General features: G+C 42.3%; 2 protein-coding genes across 6 annotated transcripts in view; one reads left to right on the top strand and one right to left on the bottom strand.

The window, feature by feature from the left end:
- Positions 1–8,664, top strand: part of atp13a2 (ATPase cation transporting 13A2) — a 39,483-nt gene extending 30,819 nt beyond the window's left edge. For both annotated transcript variants that reach the window (XM_034087474.1, XM_034087475.2), the window contains exons 11-29: positions 316–447; positions 914–1,075; positions 1,285–1,395; positions 1,527–1,573; positions 1,660–1,848; positions 1,948–2,154; positions 2,739–2,846; positions 3,345–3,498; positions 3,909–4,020; positions 4,122–4,246; positions 4,903–5,072; positions 5,177–5,269; positions 5,410–5,489; positions 6,039–6,191; positions 6,305–6,401; positions 6,980–7,203; positions 7,352–7,503; positions 7,623–7,795; positions 8,392–8,664. In XM_034087474.1, coding sequence (XP_033943365.1) covers positions 316–447; positions 914–1,075; positions 1,285–1,395; positions 1,527–1,573; positions 1,660–1,848; positions 1,948–2,154; positions 2,739–2,846; positions 3,345–3,498; positions 3,909–4,020; positions 4,122–4,246; positions 4,903–5,072; positions 5,177–5,269; positions 5,410–5,489; positions 6,039–6,191; positions 6,305–6,401; positions 6,980–7,203; positions 7,352–7,503; positions 7,623–7,795; positions 8,392–8,559 — 2,657 coding nt within the window. In that variant the 3' untranslated portion in view covers positions 8,560–8,664. The remainder of the gene's footprint in view (positions 1–315; positions 448–913; positions 1,076–1,284; positions 1,396–1,526; positions 1,574–1,659; positions 1,849–1,947; positions 2,155–2,738; positions 2,847–3,344; positions 3,499–3,908; positions 4,021–4,121; positions 4,247–4,902; positions 5,073–5,176; positions 5,270–5,409; positions 5,490–6,038; positions 6,192–6,304; positions 6,402–6,979; positions 7,204–7,351; positions 7,504–7,622; positions 7,796–8,391) is intronic.
- A 765-nt stretch (positions 8,665–9,429) lies between these two features.
- On the bottom strand, positions 9,430–20,185 carry szrd1 (SUZ RNA binding domain containing 1). 4 transcript variants are annotated; one of them, XM_071203832.1, is made up of 4 exons: positions 19,988–20,185; positions 17,450–17,499; positions 16,869–17,138; positions 9,430–9,956 (listed from the first exon to the last, which is right to left on the bottom strand). In XM_071203832.1, exons 1-4 carry the CDS (start codon positions 19,988–19,990, stop codon positions 9,476–9,478), a joined length of 804 nt encoding a protein of 267 aa, XP_071059933.1. In that variant the 5' UTR covers positions 19,991–20,185; the 3' UTR covers positions 9,430–9,475. The 4 variants fall into 4 exon arrangements, with proteins under 4 accessions (XP_071059933.1, XP_033943018.1, XP_033943019.1 ...); XM_034087127.2 differs by lacking the exon at positions 19,988–20,185 and adding an exon at positions 18,770–18,959 and having other exon boundaries at positions 9,461–9,956; XM_034087128.2 differs by lacking the exons at positions 9,430–9,956; positions 19,988–20,185 and adding exons at positions 13,424–15,372; positions 18,770–18,932.
- Positions 20,186–20,448: the final 263 nt, after the last annotated feature.

Raw genomic sequence — 20,448 nt, 5'->3', positions numbered from 1 at the left:
TCTCAACTCAACATCTTTTGTGAGTTGAAACTCAGTAACAGTGCATGTAGATAAGAATGTAGGATGGCAAACTGTGGTCATTAGTGCATACAATGTTAGGAAAGAGGACTGTTTTTGTAGGGTGCAGGAAATAAAAAGAGTACCGTAGTTTGTTTCAATGAAAAGTTTCTGTAAACAAAATGGCAAATTCAAATTTTGAACAAAGAGAAAGAACCGAAATGTGTGGCTTTTGCTTCTGAATGTAAGCGTATACTAGTCTCCTAATTCCTTGTCAATCTTGACACAGCATTCATTCCTAGTTGTGTGTTTTATCAGCGGAGGAGTGTGTGAGCTCAGAGGATCTGGTCCCTGGCGACTGTCTCATCGTTCCTCAGGAAGGCCTGCTGCTGCCCTGTGATGCTGCCCTGCTGGCTGGGGAGTGCCTGGTCAACGAGAGCATGCTTACAGGTGATCATCAAAACCTCAATACAAATGACCTTCTTATGTTGGGTTTAGTTTAAAAAAAACAAAAAACAATTTAAAGCTGGGTTCATGTCACATGATTAGATCCACAAAACTGCCATTAAAACGGATCATCAACGTGACTGAACACCAGTGCTAATTCTTCAAAATAATGAAGAGAATATAACCTTGTGGTATGTGAGGGGAAAAGACTGTGATTTCTTGCCCCTTCAAAATATCAAAAAAGGCGGTAATTGTGAAAAAGCCAGGTTTCAAAACTTTGATTATCATCTCAGCGAAAACTGGAGTGAAACCAAATCTTTATAATTTCAGCCTAGAAAGAAAATGACTCCACCTCCCATTTTGTAGTTCAATAAAAACACGGACGCCATTTTACAACCCTGCAGCAAGGTACCTGAATGTCATGTTTTTTGTGAGGAGTCACTGTATTGACCTGTTGTCACCCTTCCAGGCGAAAGTGTTCCAGTGCTGAAAACCCCGCTGCCAGCAGGGGAGGGCAGGTTCAGCACCGAAACTGAGCGCAGACACACCCTTTTCTGTGGAACGCAGCTCATTCAAGCCAAAGGTGGGAGGCCTGGGGGCGGCGGTGCTGTTGCCGTGGTCACAAGCACCGGTGAGTAGAGACGCTGAGTACATTTTACTGAGTTATTGACATCTAGTCTTGCTGTAGAGCAGTTTTTCTATAATAAGGTCCCTTTTTTTACTTTGTCGGGGACGTTGAAATGTAGAACCTTTTGACCCATGAAAGCCCACAGGGCAGTTTGAAAAGGTCATGCTGCTCTCCAAGTCAAACCATTTCTCCTGCTTCAATATCATCCTCAGGGTTTTTCACAGCCAAAGGTTACCTGGTCAGCTCCATTATGTATCCTCAGCCAACAGATTTCCGCTTCTACCAAGAAGTCACCAAGTTCCTGCTCATCCTGGGTTTTGTTGGTAACAGCTTTAACAAAGATGGACAACCATTGTATCTACCACTGAGCTACTCAGATGATGATAAAGCCCTTTTTACCTATGATTCAACAATATTGAATAACAATAACAAACTGTTTTGTATGTTGCTTCAGCTTTTCTAGGCACCATATACAGCTGTGTGGTCCTCTTCAAAACAGATGTAAGTGCAAGCCACTCCCCTGTCTTCCTTTGGCATGCCAACAGTAAAGAAAGTGATGTCACTGACTTGTGTATGGATGTGTCCAGATAACCTGGCTGGAGCTGTTCATCAGGTGCCTGGATGTTGTGACCATCGCAGTGCCTCCTGCGCTGCCGGCTGCCATCACCACCGCCACCATCTACGCCCAGAGCAGACTGAAGAAACAGGGCATCTTCTGCATCAGTCCCCCCCGCATCAACATCTGCGGCAAGGTCTCCCTCTTCTGCTTCGACAAGGTGAGGGGGAATCCATTACCTCGAGTTTTATGGGGAGAATAGTCATGGCTGCTTGACCTGTTGAAGTCTTCTTTCATCCAACTGCGTTTGTTCCTCCAGACAGGAACTCTTACGGAGGAGGGTCTGGATGTGTGGGGGGTGATGGAGGGAGGACCTGCTGGTTTCTCAGAGCTGGTCCCAGATCCTGGACTCCTGCACCCGGGGCCCATGCTCTCGGGACTGGCATGCTGTCACACTGTGACACTCCTGAGGGGAGAGCCACTCGGAGACCCCCTGGAGCTCAAGATGGTTGAGTCCACCGGTTGGGTATGTCTCTTGAAATGTACTTTAAAGGGTATTTGAAAACTAGAATCGGGTGTTGATTTCAGTGATAGTATTGAATAAACCCATGTCTTGGTACTGATATTAAAGCAATATTTTTTGCTAACGAACAACCTTACTCACAAAACATTCTCAAAGATGTTCACACAGAGACAATGTTGTTTTTAATGCCATAGTGATGTCAACTTGCACAATAAACGTTGTGCAGTTCTATTTTAAACAGTAATGAAGTGTCTGATCAAAGTATAAGGAAACCATAAAGGTGCTAAAAAAGTGCAAATCTGCTTCAAGGCCAAAAATAACTTTCTTCTAACTTCTGTGTTTATGATATTGGAAACAGTTGGATTTAAAATAATCTGTAAATACATGCCAATATTAACCATTTAGTTAAAATATTCTGTCATCTACACAAAATGGTAAAGCATGACTTTTATTTTGTCCATTATTCATTTCAATTGTTAACAGGTATCACAACTATTGTCATTAAAAAAACTCACCGTTTATCTCACTGTGAACTTCTGCTATAACATGTTAATTTAAATTGGCATTTTCACATCTAATATTTCCAGACCCTTCAGGAGCCGGAGGGAGATGGGAATAAACTGGATACAGAGTTCGGGGGCCACAGAGTTTTGGCTGTTTTGAGACCTCCACGACAGCTCCAAGCGCAAGGAACAGTGAGTGACCGTCTCGTAAAGAATCATCAAAAGGGCTTAAAGGTCTCCTATCATGCAAAATGCACTTTTTTATGTCTTTTATACATAAATATGTGTCTCGGGGAACTTACAAAGTGTAAGAAAACAAAACCCTCTCTCTTTTCCTCCGTACCCAAATCTCTAAAAATGGGGGTACAACAGAGCTGATCCAGATTTGCTGCCGATATGACGTAATATGGGCTGGCTTTACGCCCACGGCCCTATCAGAAACGTTGCTATCAGAAACAATGCACGACGTGTTTTGGAAGTAATATGGTCTGTGTTTACATTAGCAAGCATCGCTAACTCTCAGAGCTAACCTGTACTGGAGAGAGTATGTTTAAAAAAGCAGGAAATAAAAAAGAGAAAAGGCATTTGAGCTCCATACTGTTTCAGAAATAATCCTTGATGTGATTTTGAACATGATATCGCGTTTTCATAGACATGTTTTTATACATTTCTCTTTTATTTTCTTGTCAGTCCGGTAAAGCGGTGGCCATCGTTCAGAGGTTTCCCTTCTCCTCGGCCCTGCAGAAGATGAGTGTGGTGACGGTGGCCAGCGGCGGACACTCGGCTCTCGCTTTCATCAAAGGATCCCCAGAGATGGTGGCTAGCCTCTGCCGGGCAGAAACTGGTAAGTAACTTGTTATCTAAGGTAAAATTGTGTGTGTGTGTGTGTGTGTGTGTGTGTGTGTGTGTGTGTGTGTGTGTGTGTGTGTGTGTGTGTGTGTGTGTGTGTGTGTGTGTGTGTGTGTGTGTGTGTGTGTGTGTGTGTGTGTGTGTGTGTGTGTGTGTGTGTGTGTGTGTGTGTGTGTGTGTGTGTGTGTGTGTGTGTGTGTGTGTGTGTGTGTGTGTGTGTGTGTGTGTGTGTGTGTGTGTGTGTGTGTGTGTGTGTGTGTGTGTGTGTGTGTGTGTGTGTGTGTGTGTGTGTGTGTGTGTGTGTGTGTGTGTGTGTGTGTGTGTGTGTGTGTGTGTGTGTGTGTGTGTGTGTGTGTGTGTGCATTGGGTCTCAATTGTGCGCCTCTTCTTGCATTATGTTTTCAGTGCCGGCGCAATTCTCCAACAAGCTGCGCAGCTTCTCCACTGAAGGCCTCAGAGTTCTCGCCCTCGCCTATAAACCAGTAGACGTGAACACTGACTTTAGCAAGATTAAAAGGTGAGGTGTGCTTCCCTTGGGCACCGAATTCTACAGGCTAATTTCCTGCTCCTGAAGTTGTAAATCCAGTCTTACTGAAACGCAGCCGTGTCCTCCCACAGAGCAGAGGTTGAGAAAGACATGCAGTTCCTCGGCCTGCTGATGATGAAGAATCTGGTAAAGCCTGAAAGTGCCCCGGTTATTAACATGCTGACAATGGCACAGATCCGAAGCGTCATGGTCACTGGTGAGAGATATTTGGTCTAGGAGTATTATTCTCGCTTTGGGTGTGAGACGTCCCGGGTCCAGCCCCCCGGACAAGACCCCTTTAGTTCAGCCCAGCTCAGACAGACTAGATGAGTAACAATAGGCATATTTATTTATTATATAACAAAATGTAACTTAACAAACCTAAAACTAATGAGACACTCACTGATGTATGAGGGTCTGTCAATAGTAAAAAGAAAATGATTATTAAAGGGGTCCTATTGTGCTAATTTTCATGTTCATATTTGTATTTTGTGTCTCTACTGGGACATGTCTCCATGCTTTAATGTTCAAAAAGTTCTTTATTTTCCTCATACTGCCTGTGCTGCAGCACCTTTTTTCACCCTCTGTCTGAAACCAGAGCCCAGTCTGCTCTGATTGGTTAGCTGGCCGGCTTTGTTGTGACGGGTCAACCGCTTATAGTTGTCCCGCCCCGTACATATAATGTGTTGGAGCACTAGCCACTAAGTAACTGGTATTTTAGCCTTTTCAGGCCATTTTCATGCACATAAACATAAATAAGGCACTACAGGAAAGGGAAAATCAAGGAAAGCATGAAAGGGCATCTTAAAATCATGTTGAAGGCATCTACTTCAATGCCATCAATGTTATAATGTTGTGTCCTTCTTCACACAGGGGACAACATTTTAACTGCTGTCAATGTAGCAAAAAGCTGTGGGATGGTAGGATTTGGCGAGAAGGTGATATTCGTGAATGCAACCCCCCACACTGCCCAGTCCATGCCCACCCTGAAGTTCAGCCTGGAGGACGGAGGGGACCAAAGCTCGGCAGCAATCATCAATCAGGTGAGACACAACACATCAAGGCTCTGTCAATCCTGAAGTAGCACACAACCATGGGAGGAGAATCTTTGGTTGCTGTTGATGATGCTTTGCTTTTCTCCCCTTAGGGCCTGTACCAGAGTGGTTTTAACTATCACTTGGCTATTAATGGCAAGTCCTTTGCTGCCCTCTGTGATCACTTCCCTGAGTATTTGCCAAAGGTAATGTATGCTATGTTATCCCAGCAATAACATTCTGACAATCAGAATGTATTTCAAGCAGCATCTTCCTTTGATGATGATGGCTGAATGAAGATGTTCTTGATTCTTTGTCAACTATCCGCGACATGCTGTCACTGCAGGTTTTGCTGCACGCCACCGTTTTTGCACGCATGGCTCCCGACCAGAAAACCCAGCTGGTGAAAGAGCTGCAGAAAATCAAGTGAGTACAGACACCAAAGGAGAAGGCTTGCAAACACATAAGAAGAACTGAAAGAAAATCAAAGAGAGGGGAAATATATTAAGAGGAACAGAGAATTGGCTATTAGGGGAAATCAAACCCTCATTAACCTTCAGACAACACTTACTAGTGATATGGAAACAAAATATTGATAAATACAAAACATGACATCCCTATTTTAAGTCAGAAGTACGGTATGTTAAGGTATTTTAGTTACATAATGTCTATGCTGTGTGACTATCAAGTTGTGTTTACAAATGATCAAGTTGTGTTTACAAATGCAACCAAAAGGAACATAACAAAAAATAAATGTCTGGAGAAAGGTGGAATAATTTCTCAGCTGTTGCTGTATATAGTCTTTTAAAAACTGACATCTAGTGGCCATTAGAGGAACTGCTGTACTCTTAGAGCACCATGTTTACTTTTGTTTAATCAAAACTTTGTTGGCCAACAGATTTGATTTAAAGATAGTTTCATGATTAACGTTTAATTACAGTAATGAAGTAAATAAAACCCATTCTGTTAATACAGCTACCGGACGGGCATGTGTGGGGACGGGGCCAATGACTGCGGGGCCCTGAGAGCTGCTGATGTCGGGGTTTCCCTGTCTGAAGCTGAGGCTTCAGTTGCGTCACCTTTCACTTCCAAGACCTCAAACATCAGCTGTGTGCCGCTGCTCATCAGGTGAGGACTGGGAGGCACTGGGTTAGAAATAAAGGGAAGATGTTGATGGTGTTTGTGGTACAGTGTCTGCTGAGGAAGAAACAATAACACATATTTTCTCCCCGTCTGTGCAGAGAGGGCCGATGTTCTCTCGTCACCTCCTTCAGTCTCTTAAGATACATGGCTCTGTACAGCCTCGTCCAGTTCTGCTCCGTCCTCATTCTCTACACAGTGAGCAGCACCCGAGCTCCTCACACCCCCACTTTCAAAACGGGCGTACTTTTGCTGCCTTTGATTTTCAGTTTTGTCCAGTCAACATCTATGTTTAAAAAAGTCATCATAATACATTTAAATTCATTTTGTTCCATTATGGGCCTCTTATTTTTGAATACCCCTTTTTCTAAAGCCAGTATGTGATGGTAGAAATCAGCCTACCATGTGCACAATGTCATATTGGCTTAACCATAGACATGTTCAGCTCTGGCTAGCTAACTTGAAACATATTTAGTCTTTCATAACATCCTTATTCCATTATTGAATATTTGTCAGAAATTAAAAAAGGTCATATTCCTGCTAATGTTAACAACATTTCTGTATGTTTGAAATTATATTGTGAGTTTGATTTTTAAGCTGATCCAAACCATCTGTTTTTACCTCTATCAGCCAACAAGCCATACTTCAACACTAAATGCTGACAGTAAAGCCCTGATGTCTGTGGCACCCAGTCTGACGAGCATTGAAACACACAGTTGCCGAATTGTTTTTACAACTTACAATGAAACATGTGACTTCTTGATGTGTGTGTCCAGGTGAGGACAAACTTTTCGGACTGGCAGTTCCTGTTCTTTGACATGTGTGTGGTGACTGCGCTGGCCATCTTTATGGGGAACGGAGGCCCGTCGAAGGAGTTGCAGGCCTGCAGACCCTCAGCCAGTCTGCTGAGCCTGCCCATCCTGGGCAGCCTCTTCATCCACACCTGCATGATCATTCTGGGCCAGCTGGCTGCATTCTTCATCACCACCAAAGAGGACTGGTCAGTGACAAGACACAGGGCTGCTAAGAGATTATATTCACAATATTGTTAAATATTGTATTTGTTTCTAAAGCCACTACAAACACCAGCCCATATCTCACAATGTAGATACATTGTAAAACCTCACCCCCCTTTCTTTTTTCTTTAGGTACGTTCCACTCAATTCAACCGTGCCCGGTGAAAGTAATCTTCCCAACATGGAGAACACCAGTGTGTTTGCCTTGTCAGGTTTCCAGTACATCATCATGGCTGTGGTGGTCACCAAGGGCTTCCCTCACAGGAAACCTATCTACAACAATAGTGAGTCAGCACTCATGCCAACGGATGATGAATACAGTCCCATGCTAACATGTTGGTCAGCTTTATTACAAATAATAAAATGTAGTAAAATTGAACTGAGAACTGAATTGTTTTTTCAGGGATTTTCCTCTGTCTACTGTTGGTGCTGTTTGCCCTGATGACTTGGCTGGTGTTGTATCCTGGAGCTTACGTGTGTGGAAAACTTAAACTGTACGACTTTGTTGATATGGATTTTAAAATGCTGCTCGTCGCCGTGGCTGCACTCAACTTGCTCATTTGTTTTGTTGTGGAGGTGAGTGATCAAATTACACCTTGACATTACCTAATAGGATGATTGCTAATTTTCAGTTGAAATAAAAAGATATCTAGCTCAGATGAGATGCAGGACAGTCTGTGGATATATCTTATCCTGGGTTTTATGATGGCTGACCCAAATGTTTAATGTTTACTCCAACCAAATCTTTCTTTGTAGTCACCCTACTGGCAGGAAAGATGGATATTAAAAAAAGGAGGTGCCTCTTTACTTCAGGAAAGATATGCATCGAGAAAGACTGAAATGTAAGATTTTAAAAGCAAAACACATAATTGTGGCTCCAGCACATTGTATGCAGATCTCTTATCTGTTAACCAATCACAACAGAACCGGTCAGCTAACCAATCAGAGCAGACTGGGTGAAAGAGGTTGAAAAGAGGTGCTGCAGTATGACGATAACAAGTCACTTCTTTAACATTAAAGCATGGAAACATGTCACAAAATAGATTTATAAAACCAGAACATTAGCATAATAGGGCCCTTTTAATTTTAAATGATAAACACTCCAAATGTCTCAATAAGCATGGTATATTCCTAAACCTTTGTTAACTGGAAATGTGCTGTTTCCTCCCCAGTTGCTGATAGACGGAGGGATCCTGAACTGTCTCCGGTTGCTGCGCGGGGCGCGAGAGTCCAAGAAACGGTACAAACGCCTGAAGCTGCTTCTGTCTGAATCTCCATCATGGCCGCCCCTCAATCAAACCCTGTCCCCCACAGATAACACAGTCATTGACTTTAGCTGACGCCCGCTCAACCCTCAACGAGTCACCCAAGCCAAAAAGTGCAACTTGTTTAACAATGCAAACTTGTGTTTACTTCTGTTATTAAAACATTTTTTTTTCATTATGGTTTTAACCCTTACGTGTTTTGTTTTTTTAAGGGACTCTTATTTGTTCCTAAGGCCAGAAAATGCCATCACAAAAACTGTTATAAAAATATGATATATTGATGTTTTTTCCAACTTTAAAAGAGTCAATCATTTTAAACTACTCCAGCCTGACATATAAATATGAATTATATTTTGGGGATTTTAACCCTTTAAATGGCAGTTTGTTGAAAAAACTCCACTGTTTTTTTGTGTTTTTTTTTAAACTAGAATAATTTAAAAAAATTCATTTCAAGGAATATTTGATTGTTATTATTAGGTCCCTAGATGGGTCAATGATTGGCAGCAACATTGATTTGAATGCATTGTTATTTTTTTTGCAGTATCAGATTTAAACAAAAACTCACACGTGTTCCTAAGGCCAAAAAATGTCACCTTCACAAAAACTGCTATTGCAAATATGATATATTCATATATTTTACCCACTTTAAAAGAGTAAATATTTTGAAACTACTCCAGTCTGACATACACATATGAATTATATTTTGGGAATGTTAACCCTTTAAATGCCAGTTTGTGGAAAAAAAACCTCCACTGTTTCTTTATTGGAAAAAAACAAAAACTAGAATAATTTCCATAAAATACATTTCAAGGAGTATTTAATTAGTATTATTATTAAACCCTGATATGGGTCAAGGATTGGCAGCAACATTTTGATGCATAATTATTTGTTCTGTAGTGTCAGATTAAAGTTTAAAATCTTAGCCTATAATGATATATGATGATTTTCACTAGGCCGTCTCCTACCACAAGTAAAAGGGTTTTTTCCCCCACTAAATGCCTATTACCCTGTTGTGTGCTAAAATTAATAATACAAGATAATTTTGAACCAGAAAAATATTTATTTTACAAAGATGAACATTGAATGATGAACACTGTGTCTGGCTGTGAGAGTCCAGCTCAGGTCGAGCAGGGGCTGCAAACTCTTCTGTCCATGCAAAGTGGCACTGCCTCCTGCTCTTCCGTTCACTGATGAGAGAGGGGCCTGCAGCAGCACCCTGCAGATCTGACACTATTGTTGCAGCGGCTGATGAGCGGGGAAGGCGCCCTCTCTTCTTGATGGGTGGGGTCACCAGCATTTCTCCCACCTCTTCAATGAAGAGCCTCCTCCTGTACGGTTTCTGCTGCTGCCAGGATGGCTCGATTGATGTCCACAGGACGTAGGCGTTTGTAATGAGAAATGTCAACCAGGTTGAGGAAGAGGGCAAGTGGCCAGCGATTTGTTCTCCTCCTGCAGGAGTAGGTGGCAACAACCTAACAAAAACATAAAACAAGACAATTTGAATACATTATTCCAAGCATTTTCTCTCATGATACAAATATTATTTATTTTATAGGAAATGGTTGGACATCGTGGCCCGGAAAATGCTCCATCCTGATTTCTCACTCCAGAGGCTGAGGGTCGATTCATTTTCTGACCTGAAAACACCGGTCAAAATGAGCAGCCCCACGTAAGCCTGCAGTTGACCGTCTCCCATGCAGGTTTGTCATGGACACAATATGCTGCAGGATGTCATCCGTCAGCAGCAGTGCAAAGCTGGATGCCGGGTCACTGATTCGGGCGACAGCATAGTGTTCTGGCTGCTGGGACTTAGCGGAGCGTCTCAGTGTTTGTGGGAGACCAAAACACTTTTCCATTTTTTGAAGTCCATCCCGCAGCTGCTTCCTGCACTCTCAGCTTCAGATGAGTTTGAGTTGGACTCTAGCTGGTCTGTTCCCACCTCTGAGGCGTCCTCCGTGGACTCTGAGGCCTCTTCTGTGTCAGCCTCAGAGTCCACGGAGGAGGATGAGGAGCCATCCTCGCAATCAGAGTGCATGATAATCTCCAGAGCCTCCTGTGTGCAGTGGCGGTTATCTGAGGAGGGCACAATAAATGCAGGACGAAAAAGAGAACTAGACAGTATGAAGTAATTGCGCATAAGAAAACAATGCAATACAGTTATTGGTATTTGTTTCAGTACACTTATTTATTTCAGATAGATCTTATAGTTATCATGGATGATCCTGCGGTCCTGTGTCCTGGATCGCGACCGCTGGATCTTGAGTTGTGGCTGTGGTCCTGGATGGATATCCTCGTGGATTCATCTTCCTATTATAGACACATGCATCTCCAAACATTTGGACTACCTATGTTGCAAATGTATTATCTTTTCAATTTACACACGGCATCTATTGCACGTCTGTCTGTCCTGGGAGAGGGATCCCTCCTCTGTTGCTCTCCCTGAGGTTTCTCCCATTTTTCCCTTTAAACTGGGTTTTCTTTGGAAGTTTTTCCTTGTACGATGTGAGGGTCTAAGGACAGAGGGTGTCGTATTGTCATACTGATATTCTGTACACACTGTGAAGACCACTGAGACAAATGTAACATTTGTGATATTGGGCTATATAAATAAACATTGATTGATTATTACTGTTAGCTTCAGCTTAAGTTATAGTGCAATGTTTGCACTAACACCATATTTATATAAAAATAAAGGCAATGAACAGTTACATCTCTACTTTACATAAGGGTGTCTGCACAATCTCACATTGATTACAGCAACAAAATCCTGAGGTTTTTGGCAAACCGAGTACCAGAAAATATACATTTTAAAAAAAAATAACTTTTCATTGTTAGGGGGGCCACAGGGAGGTCAGAGGTCAGTGTTAGGGGGCACTGCCCCCCCCCCCCCCTCCCCTAGAACCACCCCTGCCTGTGTGCTGTAATGCCTTGCCATCTCCAAAAAGACTACTCCTGCACTAATAGTTATAATCATGGCTGCAGTGCACCTGCATAAACAACCTGAACAATAACCAAAACAAAGTCCAATTTTGTTTTGGTTCTCGCAACTCATTGTTTTTATTATTGAATTCGATTATTACGCAGTGTGGCCTTCTAAGAGAAAAGTATTTTGAAGTTGGACACGCATACATATATACACACACACACCAGGCCCGGTTCTACGGGGGTGCATAAGGGTGCATTGTACCCTCAGTTGAATCGTTATGCACCCTCATTTGAAAAATGAAAAGTGAAAAATATTACATATATAGTAGTAATAATAATAATAATAAGAATTTAGTTGAAATAAAATAAATTGTAATTGTGGTTAAATAACATTGTCTGCTGCATTTATTTGGTCAATTAAAACGGTAAGTAACGTTATATGTCAGGTGCGCGTGACCTGTGCCACTGCGCGTTCGTCATCTGCAAGGTGCTTACACAGCATTCAATGATGGACATCAGAAAATGGTTAAAACAACCATCCCTTATCGCCAGCAGTAACACTGCATCTACTGCAGGTAATAACAGTTCAGATCATGGGGACATTACGTTACCCGCGGCCACTGTCGTGGTCAGTCCTCCCGCCCGACTCGCCGGCTTCGTTGCCCCAAACGCCGCCACCCCTCGGCGGCCCGCAAGTGCCAGAGGACCTCGGCAAAACAGAGCCTGCCCAGGTATATTTAAAAAAGTACCCAACTCGCCTGTACAGTGGGGTATGGCGCTCATTTTGCAGCTCATGGTTTCAAAACAGATTTTGGCTGGAATATTCATTCATTCATTTTGGTTCAAGTAAGTCAGATGCCTTCACCACAACTGGCTACAACAACTGGCGCCATGCTCTTATAGGCTACGTGATAAGGGACTGGGAAGGCATGAATCAAGCAAAGAGCACATAGATCCATAGATCTCTTGATTTTGCTCTCAAAGTGCACCAGATTGATGCTTTTAACTTCAATATTTAAAAAAAAAAAAAATCTTCTCGGGGGAGCATGCCCCCGGACCCCCCGAGTGGAAGTGAGGACCCCCTTAGAGGGTGTTAGGTCCACCCCCCACTTATAAAAATAGCACTTTACCACTGCACCCTCTCTAATCTCAGATGCACCCTGAGTCATTTTGTTCTGGAACCGGGCCTGACACACACACATACCATTATCCAACATCAAAAGCCACACAAACATATAATTTCAGTAGCAAGTCAGCCTTGCAGAAAACAGTCAAAAGGGACATTTTGCTGCAGGCTTCAAAGGGTTAAAATGATCGCCATCTTGTAGACAAATGAAAAAAAAAAATGTAAAGCTAGAAGTCCAAAATGAAATCTTAAAGGAAAACAAGAGTTTGTGATAAGATAAATGTGGGTTAAAAAAAAGCATTTTCAATGGGGCATTTTTTGCCACTAGGAACAAATGTGTCGGTTTTTGTGTAGCTTAGCCATTTTAGGCTAATTTAAGGAACTGAGACGACAATTCAAAATACAACTAAAAAAGAATATCCTCTGGCAAGTTTGAGCAATATTCATTCAACACAGCCAAAATGGCATGAACATCAAAACCCGAATGGCTGAAAAATGGCCCCAGGAACTTTTAAGGGTGTGGTCCTGGGGTTAAAGAACCATATAACCCTGGTGGGTTTGCATGTTTTTAGCTAATTAAAGGGTCAGCCAAATTACAGAAATATTTTTTGGGGTGGTTTTATTTAGGTGTTGATGTATTCCCCCCTCTCCAATACAGTAGAGATGAATGGAATTCTATTTATAGGCTCAATGCTCTGAAAATGTACACTTAACATTTCCAACAGCAACACCTAACAATACATTTGTTACTTCAGATTATCCAAAACACTGACTATGTGATGAGTGTTAATGTTCCTATTGAGTTCAAATGGACATATGAGCCTCTTTGGACAAGAGCAACTGCCTGCCAATTAAATGTAAAGCAATGAACATGCCAAACAAAATAAAAACATTTTTTGCAAATCTTTTTTATTAAATCATTATTTACAGGCAGTTTGTGTTCTCACTCAGCTAAACCCATCAGTCTCCTACTCTGCTCCTTTACTTCCCGAACTAAAATCTCTCAACAGTATCATGAATTCTCCCTCGGATATATTCAGTTGAACTACAGCAACGCAAATCAACCACCAGGAAGTAAAGGTGTGATACAGGAGGCACAAGCTGAATTCAACCTTTATAATAAACTTTTGTATTCATGATGTGCACCACTGAATATGGCTTTTATTGAGATCTCTTCTGTTTGAACAAATAAAGAACATCTATAGAGCACAATAGTCCTGCTCATACAGGAATTCTCTTCCTCTCTGGTTTACATACAGCTGTGTCTCCATTTAATCAGAGAACCATCAGTGACTGAGCATTCACACATGCTGATTTGACCATTTCAGACAAAAACAAATTAACTGCCATTCATTCAACTTGGGACATGGACATCGTTTCATTTCACTGTATAGCACATTATTTTAACCCAAGCTTTAATACGGACATTTTGCTGCTTGAGCCGTCGGACCCGCTGGAAAAATACAATCTTAGTTCATTTCATTCATTCAGTCTCGTTCACTTGCACCCGAGTTCCTGCATACTGTGCGTCAGCGAGGGACAAGATTAAACGAGCACCACCGCTGACGGGGTGGAGATAGGACGGAGAGGCTTGATGTCCAGCAGTAAATGCATTCCCCGATCCAACCTTGCCTGGAGATGCTGCCAACGCCACCTTCGAATAATGACATCTGAATAAACTCCTATACATTTAAATGGGTTTTTTAAATGGGATTTTGGTTTATTTCGATTAAAATACTGACATTGCTACCATCTTGAAAAAAAAGGCAGAAAAGCTACTTAAAAACAGACTTAAACCCCCAATTTCCTTTAGTCTCCTTTTTTTGTTTTTACTTTTAAATAGAAATGATGCTGTGACAGTCGAGGGAAGACAGCTGAAAAGCTTAATTTAAGAAACTAACAAAAGACAGAACCGGTCAGATATACAACCTGACACGTGACCCTTACCCTCAGTGTTGAAAAACAAATGGCATTTTATATATTAGGGGTGCACTGATAATGCTAACAGCTCAGGTACCAATGAAGTAGTCTGCTTCAGTGGTGAGTTTACTGTCTGCGGGACATCTGACACCCCAAGCTGCAGCCTTTGGGGTCTCTGTTTGAAAGACAAACCAAAACTCAGACTATTTCACCATTAATGGTGAAAATGTTTGCCCGTTTCCTATTCTATAAATACTGCAGGATTATAATAAAGTGAATCTCAATATTGACTGTTTTAATACCAGGTGTTAATGGTGTATGTCTGTAGATATCAAAGCATCCCTAGTATAGATAATTAAAGACGAGCAAAAATGTTTGTAAAAAGATGTGAGAAGTGATGACGGGTATTGTTAATGGGGAAAAGCTGCTGCCCGAATACCAGCTCATCTCATTTTGCTATGGCCTGTCACCTCGTGCTCTCTGCCCTTCTGTGTTTAAAGTCTTCGCTTCTGCCTTGTGGGCGTCCTGAGATGGAGCCGCTGAAGGAGTAGAGAGATGGAGGCGAGGGGCGTCTCTTAAAGGGATCATCACAGTGAGTCCAGAATAAGTCCATAATCACAGTGTCAAACAGACTCGAGTGAGGGGAGAAGAGAGCACATTTCCAACCCACTTCCTCCTGTGGTTCCTCGAAGCCCATCTGATATAATGGAGCTGAAGGAAGGCAGTTTGAAGAATAAAGCGCTGTCTTTGCTCTGGTGGCTCCTGGTCTCTCTCCCCTCAGGTTTTGGGTGGCCGCAGAGCCTTCTTATCGGTGCTGCCGGAACCCTTGGGTGCCGTCTGGGCTGGCTGGCTGCCGGACAGTGTGATTGTTTGATCGGGTGTCCTCTGAAGGCAGTGTAGAGTTATTGCGCACTGCCCTGGCAGAGAAAGAGGAATCGGAATGAATAAATGCCAGCTGCTGGACAGATGTGGTAAAAACCTGCTTCAATCAAAATATGGCACTGTTTTTTTTTGTCACAAAAACATTTTAAATAATCAACAACAAAATATTAGGGCTGTCAGTCGATTCAAATATTTAAATCGCATGATTGTCCATAGTTAATCGCAAATTAATCGTACATTTTGTATCTGTTCTAAATGTACCTTCGAGGGATATTTTTCAAGTTTTTAATACTCTTATCAACATATGAGTGGACAAATATGCTTTAGGCAAATGTTTGTTTATTATCATTTGATCAATGACAAATATTCTCATGAATATTAAACATAACAACCTCTGAACATCACAAATATCCGCCTCTCATACACAATACAGTGTGTGTGTGTGTGTGTGTGTGTGTGTGTGTGTGTGTGTGTGTGTGTGTGTGTGTGTGTGTGTGTGTGTGTGTGTGTGTGTGTGTGTGTGTGTGTGTGTGTGTGTGTGTGTGTGTGTGTGTGTGAGAGAGCTGCCTGGACGCTGCAATCATGTTGCGTGCACTAACGGCCCGTCCACACTACAGCTTAAAAAAAAGCTTGGAGCTGAGCGTGTCTGAAGCTCGACCAACAACCACTCGCATTAATCTCTTGCCCCTGACACACAAGCAGCGGTTTGATTGGCTAGAGCTTGTACTGGCATATGATTTGATTGGCTGACGTTTCCACCGAAAGCTTCAGAAGCTGAACATTGCTCAACTTTTGCAGCCTGAAACGCCCTGAAAGCTCCGCTCTGCTTCCCACAATGCAGTTCGGCGAAAAGTGACGTCACCCCATTCAAAGTGAATGGGGTGACGCGTTGGAAACTGTTTTTGAAGCTGTCGAAGCTGTAGTGTGGACGGGCCGTATCCGTGCTGAGTGTGCTGACTTTTCGTACAATGTCCCACTGTCTGGCTTCCTGCATAAAGTCAAGTGCTCGGCGAAATGTCGCTCCTCTGTTTTCATTGAAAACAGCTCCTTATATCTGTTAGCGCAGCTAGCTAGCACCAGATGCTAACAACAGCAATACACGTAAGGTGTGCACGTTCTCTCTCTCTCACTCACGCCACACACCCTCCCGGTCCTCCCGATGGCCAGTCGGTGCCTGCCGGTGAGCGTGGAAGTGTGGTCTCCCGCAAGCGGACGGCAGGAGCGGGGCTGTCAGCATCAGCTTGTAGATGGTATTTTAAACTCGATGCGCTCTGAAGCTACGGGGCGGCCGAGGACAAAAAATACACATGCGTTAATCGCGTGTAATTAGTTAAAATAATTAGTGGCGGTTTTTTTTTTTGCGTTAACGCGTTAACTTGACAGCCCTACAAAATATGTTATTACTGAAATCAAGGTGGATGGATGGGTGGACTCTAAAATAACACCTTTTCATGAACTGCCTGTTAACAAAACAGTAAAGCAAACAAGTCTTTAGCATAAAGATACTGTTAAAAGGTTTGTGGAATATTACTTGTCAGTGTTGGGTTTGTCCTGAGGCGTCTCCTCTGGGCAGGTACTGCCCAGTATTCTCTTCCTGGCCTCGGCGTACTCTGCCTCGCGCTGAGCCAGAGACTTGACCTGTGGGGTAGGCCGGTTCTGATTCGAGGGCGATCCGAACGACCCGTTACTCGTAGGCCGCTTCAAAATGCGTATCTGAGGAGGGGGGGCTGCTGGGAGGGAGTCGTCCTGTATCACCATGGTTGTTTTCAGCGGAGATCGCAAAGAGTTATTACTGGTCTCCCTGGAAGCAGACACAGGACACCCACATTAATGATATGAGACACAGGAAGAAGACATGAAGAGAGAAGGCAGGGCTAGCTGATAATAGCTTAGACGCTACATGCATGAACAAAAGCCTTTAAGTTAGAAGTTTGAATTACTGATTGCGTTTTGCCCTGTATTATAACAATTTCTGAAAAGTTGCTCTTGATAATCAGTAAAACTTCTGAAGTTATGTTAAGGCGAGTACAGAGAAACTGGATAGTTTTCATTGTAAATCAAAGCAAAATTCACATATTTGAGCCATGTTTCTTATACTTGCTAAGGCCTTACTTTTCTTTCTGGCTGATCCTTAGCTTCTCTTCTAACCGTTTTTCCATTTCCTGTGGGGACAAAACAGTATGTATTCATGAAAACAAACAACATGGTCCAAACTAATTTGAGGGTAGAAGTGAAAAGTGAGGCAGGTAGTGAGGAAGTCAGTGGAAGCAAGTCAGATGGAAAGCAAGATTACGTTACAAGCTATTTATACATGTAAGCATTGCTCCCAAGTCATAACAGAAAGTGAGCTAGCTGACATTATCCCGCCTGACGTAGGCAGTAAGGAAAATATGAATTTAGGGTTTGATTAGGTGCATTATATACTGTAAAGAAAACACATAGCGATGAAGTTTGAAAGCTGTTTAACTTTAATTTGATGTGCTGCTGGTTTCTTCTTAGAGCCACGTTCTTGACGTCACGAGCTATCGACAGTCTGCCAAACTAGACAAAAGCTAATTTTAGCGATATGTTACCAACCTGCCAGTTTGGCGACATAACTAGCTCGTCCTGGGCCAATACTTAACAACATGGCTGAAATATTATCCCACAACAACGTGGCCTTGTTAAACCACCAAACTAGTTAGTCAATCTAAGGTTTAAGTATGTTATTGATAGTGTGCTATAAGACTGCTAAATTAACGTTGTGTACACATTTAAATAATCGGTTAGTCAACCGGCCTTGCTAAAAAACACATTCTCACTTTGACAGTAACGTTTCGAACAACCTAAATGATTTACAACGCTGCGAGTCGTCGTCCACAGAATGATACTCGTTACTGAGATGAATCAGTGTTAGGCTTATTAGTAATACAGATGTTGTTTATCACATATGAGACAATAGTGTGTCGCGGACGGGTCTTGGGCTAGGTGTGTTCATTTTCTAATGAGTAAACCAATATTCAATCAACACATTTCTCATGTTAGCCATGCAATACATAGCAAGCTTAGCATTAGCCGACGTCAACCAAGGCATTTCAACAGAAACTCTAGTTATGTTGCGCTTCGTGTAACTATATAGGTTAGCTCGTCGTCGTTAGCCAATTATCAGGCATATAGAAGTACTTTCATAAGAAATTGTTTTACTAGCGAGCGTCACTTGGCTAGTTAGTTGGCTAAGTCCATGTTAAGCCTGCCTCGCTCGTTAGCTACTTGACGTTAGCTCGCCAAGTTTCTTAAAGCTAACGCTAGCATTAGCCACATTGTTGGCCCGTGGGTGTCGTTCACATAAAACACCGTTATGGGAACTTTTAAAAGCAAACCTGTGAATATAAAGACGCAAAAAAAACGATTTGCGCATATCGGTGAAGGTATGTTAAGCCATTCATTATTTACCCCACTATCAGCAGCTTCCTCCCAACTTTCGTCGACCTCATCCATGTTTCATTTTGCTCAGACACGCTGTGGAGCTGGCCGTCCTGCGCTCCTCAGATCCGCCTCTCCACCGGCCCGCTTTGACATCACACTGACGGGTTTCCCCTGCGCATGATACCCCTCTATACAGGCAGGAGTGGGCGAGAAATGTCTAACCACAGTAGTCAGAGAACATACGTTTTAAGAAAGTGAACTGTGCGAAGAACTTTTGCCTTCTCTTTTTCTTCCCTCATTTTGAATGTCAATCATTTAAACGCTTCAACTTGAATTAGTTACATAAAAATGTAATGTAGCCGTTTGTTATAATCTTCTTCTAAACAATTCATTTGTATCAACTTTTTTTTTTTTGTGGCACACATAACAAGCAGAGGCATTTTTATTTTAGGAAATGATCATGAACCTCCTGAATTTCATTAAAAAAATTGAATAACATCATGGAAAATATGCTGTACTGTGGTATTCACTAACATTTCCTGCCAATGCTCATACGAAAGTCCAACTCTTTTATAAATGTTACCATTAGTTCTTAATGAAATTGATACTGTTTGACTTTGTATTAGTTAGCCTGTAACGACTGAATGAACACAAGTGGAGGACTCAATAGCACGACTCAGAGACAGAGGCTTAGGATGCAAAAATAAGTCTTTATAGCCAGTGGCGTTTTCTCCCGGAGGCCAAGGGAAGCCAGGCTTCCCCAGTTTTTTCGGATTGTAGTTATAATTTAAATAAATAAATAAAAACACTTTGTTTTGTTTCGATAATTCTCCTTTGCTGTGTGTTGCTGCCGGTGTTATGCCGTAGGTTGAAGCCTTGCCGTGGATTGAAGCCCTGTTCGCGGGGACGCGCAAAGGTGACGTCATCGCCTGTATTGAGCGTTCGCCGTTTTCTAAGCTTTTTTCACCCTTTTTTCTCTCTTTTGAATGATATATCAGATTAAACAGCAAACGGCTGAATAAATAATGTGCATACAATTGCGAGGAGGCTCGTTTTAAGGACACGTTTTTCAGATCTGTCACAATCTTCGGAATAAATAACTCTGGGCCTAGCAGGTACAAAACTAAAGAGGGGTTTACAAATCCGGTGTTGCAGTATAACGTGAGTCATGACAACTGGCGACATTCTATTATTTTCGTCATAGGAATCCGGGGCGTGTACATTGAGGACCCATTGTTGACTTACCATGTCGATCGCCTCGTTTGTCGTTTACGTTCATCTTTTGCTATATCTGCCTTCCTAAGATCACTTTGATGCACATTCAGTACTCGTATGTGAGGTTGTGGGTGAGAGGTGGATATCGTGACGCTTACAGGGAGGTATCGAACATTACAAAGTAGGAGACTGTGTGGATGCCTGTTCAAAATATTGCAAACTTGAATAAATCATTTAAATTATATATTTGTGTCCGACTTTCATTTGTACATCTTTCTTAATGTGATGTATAGTAGCTCCGATAGCGGTCCATACCTTCAGACAGCCTAAAAGTAAAACACAAGTCGTTTATTCACCTTGATGCATGGGAATGAATGGGTAAGAAGTTGTATTTATTTCCTGACCAACATTTGGCTGGAAGACTGGGATACACCATGGATTGGTTACCTCTACATCACTGGGTGAACACTCTCTATAACAGATATTATACA

This window comes from Pseudochaenichthys georgianus, chromosome 7, assembly GCF_902827115.2.
Source record: "Pseudochaenichthys georgianus chromosome 7, fPseGeo1.2, whole genome shotgun sequence".
In the NCBI taxonomy this organism is placed as follows: domain Eukaryota; kingdom Metazoa; phylum Chordata; class Actinopteri; order Perciformes; family Channichthyidae; genus Pseudochaenichthys; species Pseudochaenichthys georgianus.
The sequence above is the reverse complement of the archived record's forward strand: the minus strand, read 5'-3'. Positions and strand labels throughout refer to the sequence as shown.

Bases quoted from the DNA above. Each gene is read 5' to 3' on its own strand.
- szrd1 (XM_034087127.2), bottom strand. From the start codon at position 18,814: ATGGATGAGGTCGACGAAAGTTGGGAGGAAGCTGCTGATAGTGGG. The intron at 17,500-18,769 runs GTAAATAATGAA...TTGTCCCCACAG, and splicing joins AGGAAGCTGCTGATAGTGGG to GAAATGGAAAAACGGTTAGA. The intron at 9,957-16,868 runs GTAATATTCCAC...TGTTTTTGTTAG, and splicing joins GACAAACCCAACACTGACAA to GTTGTTGCCACCTACTCCTG.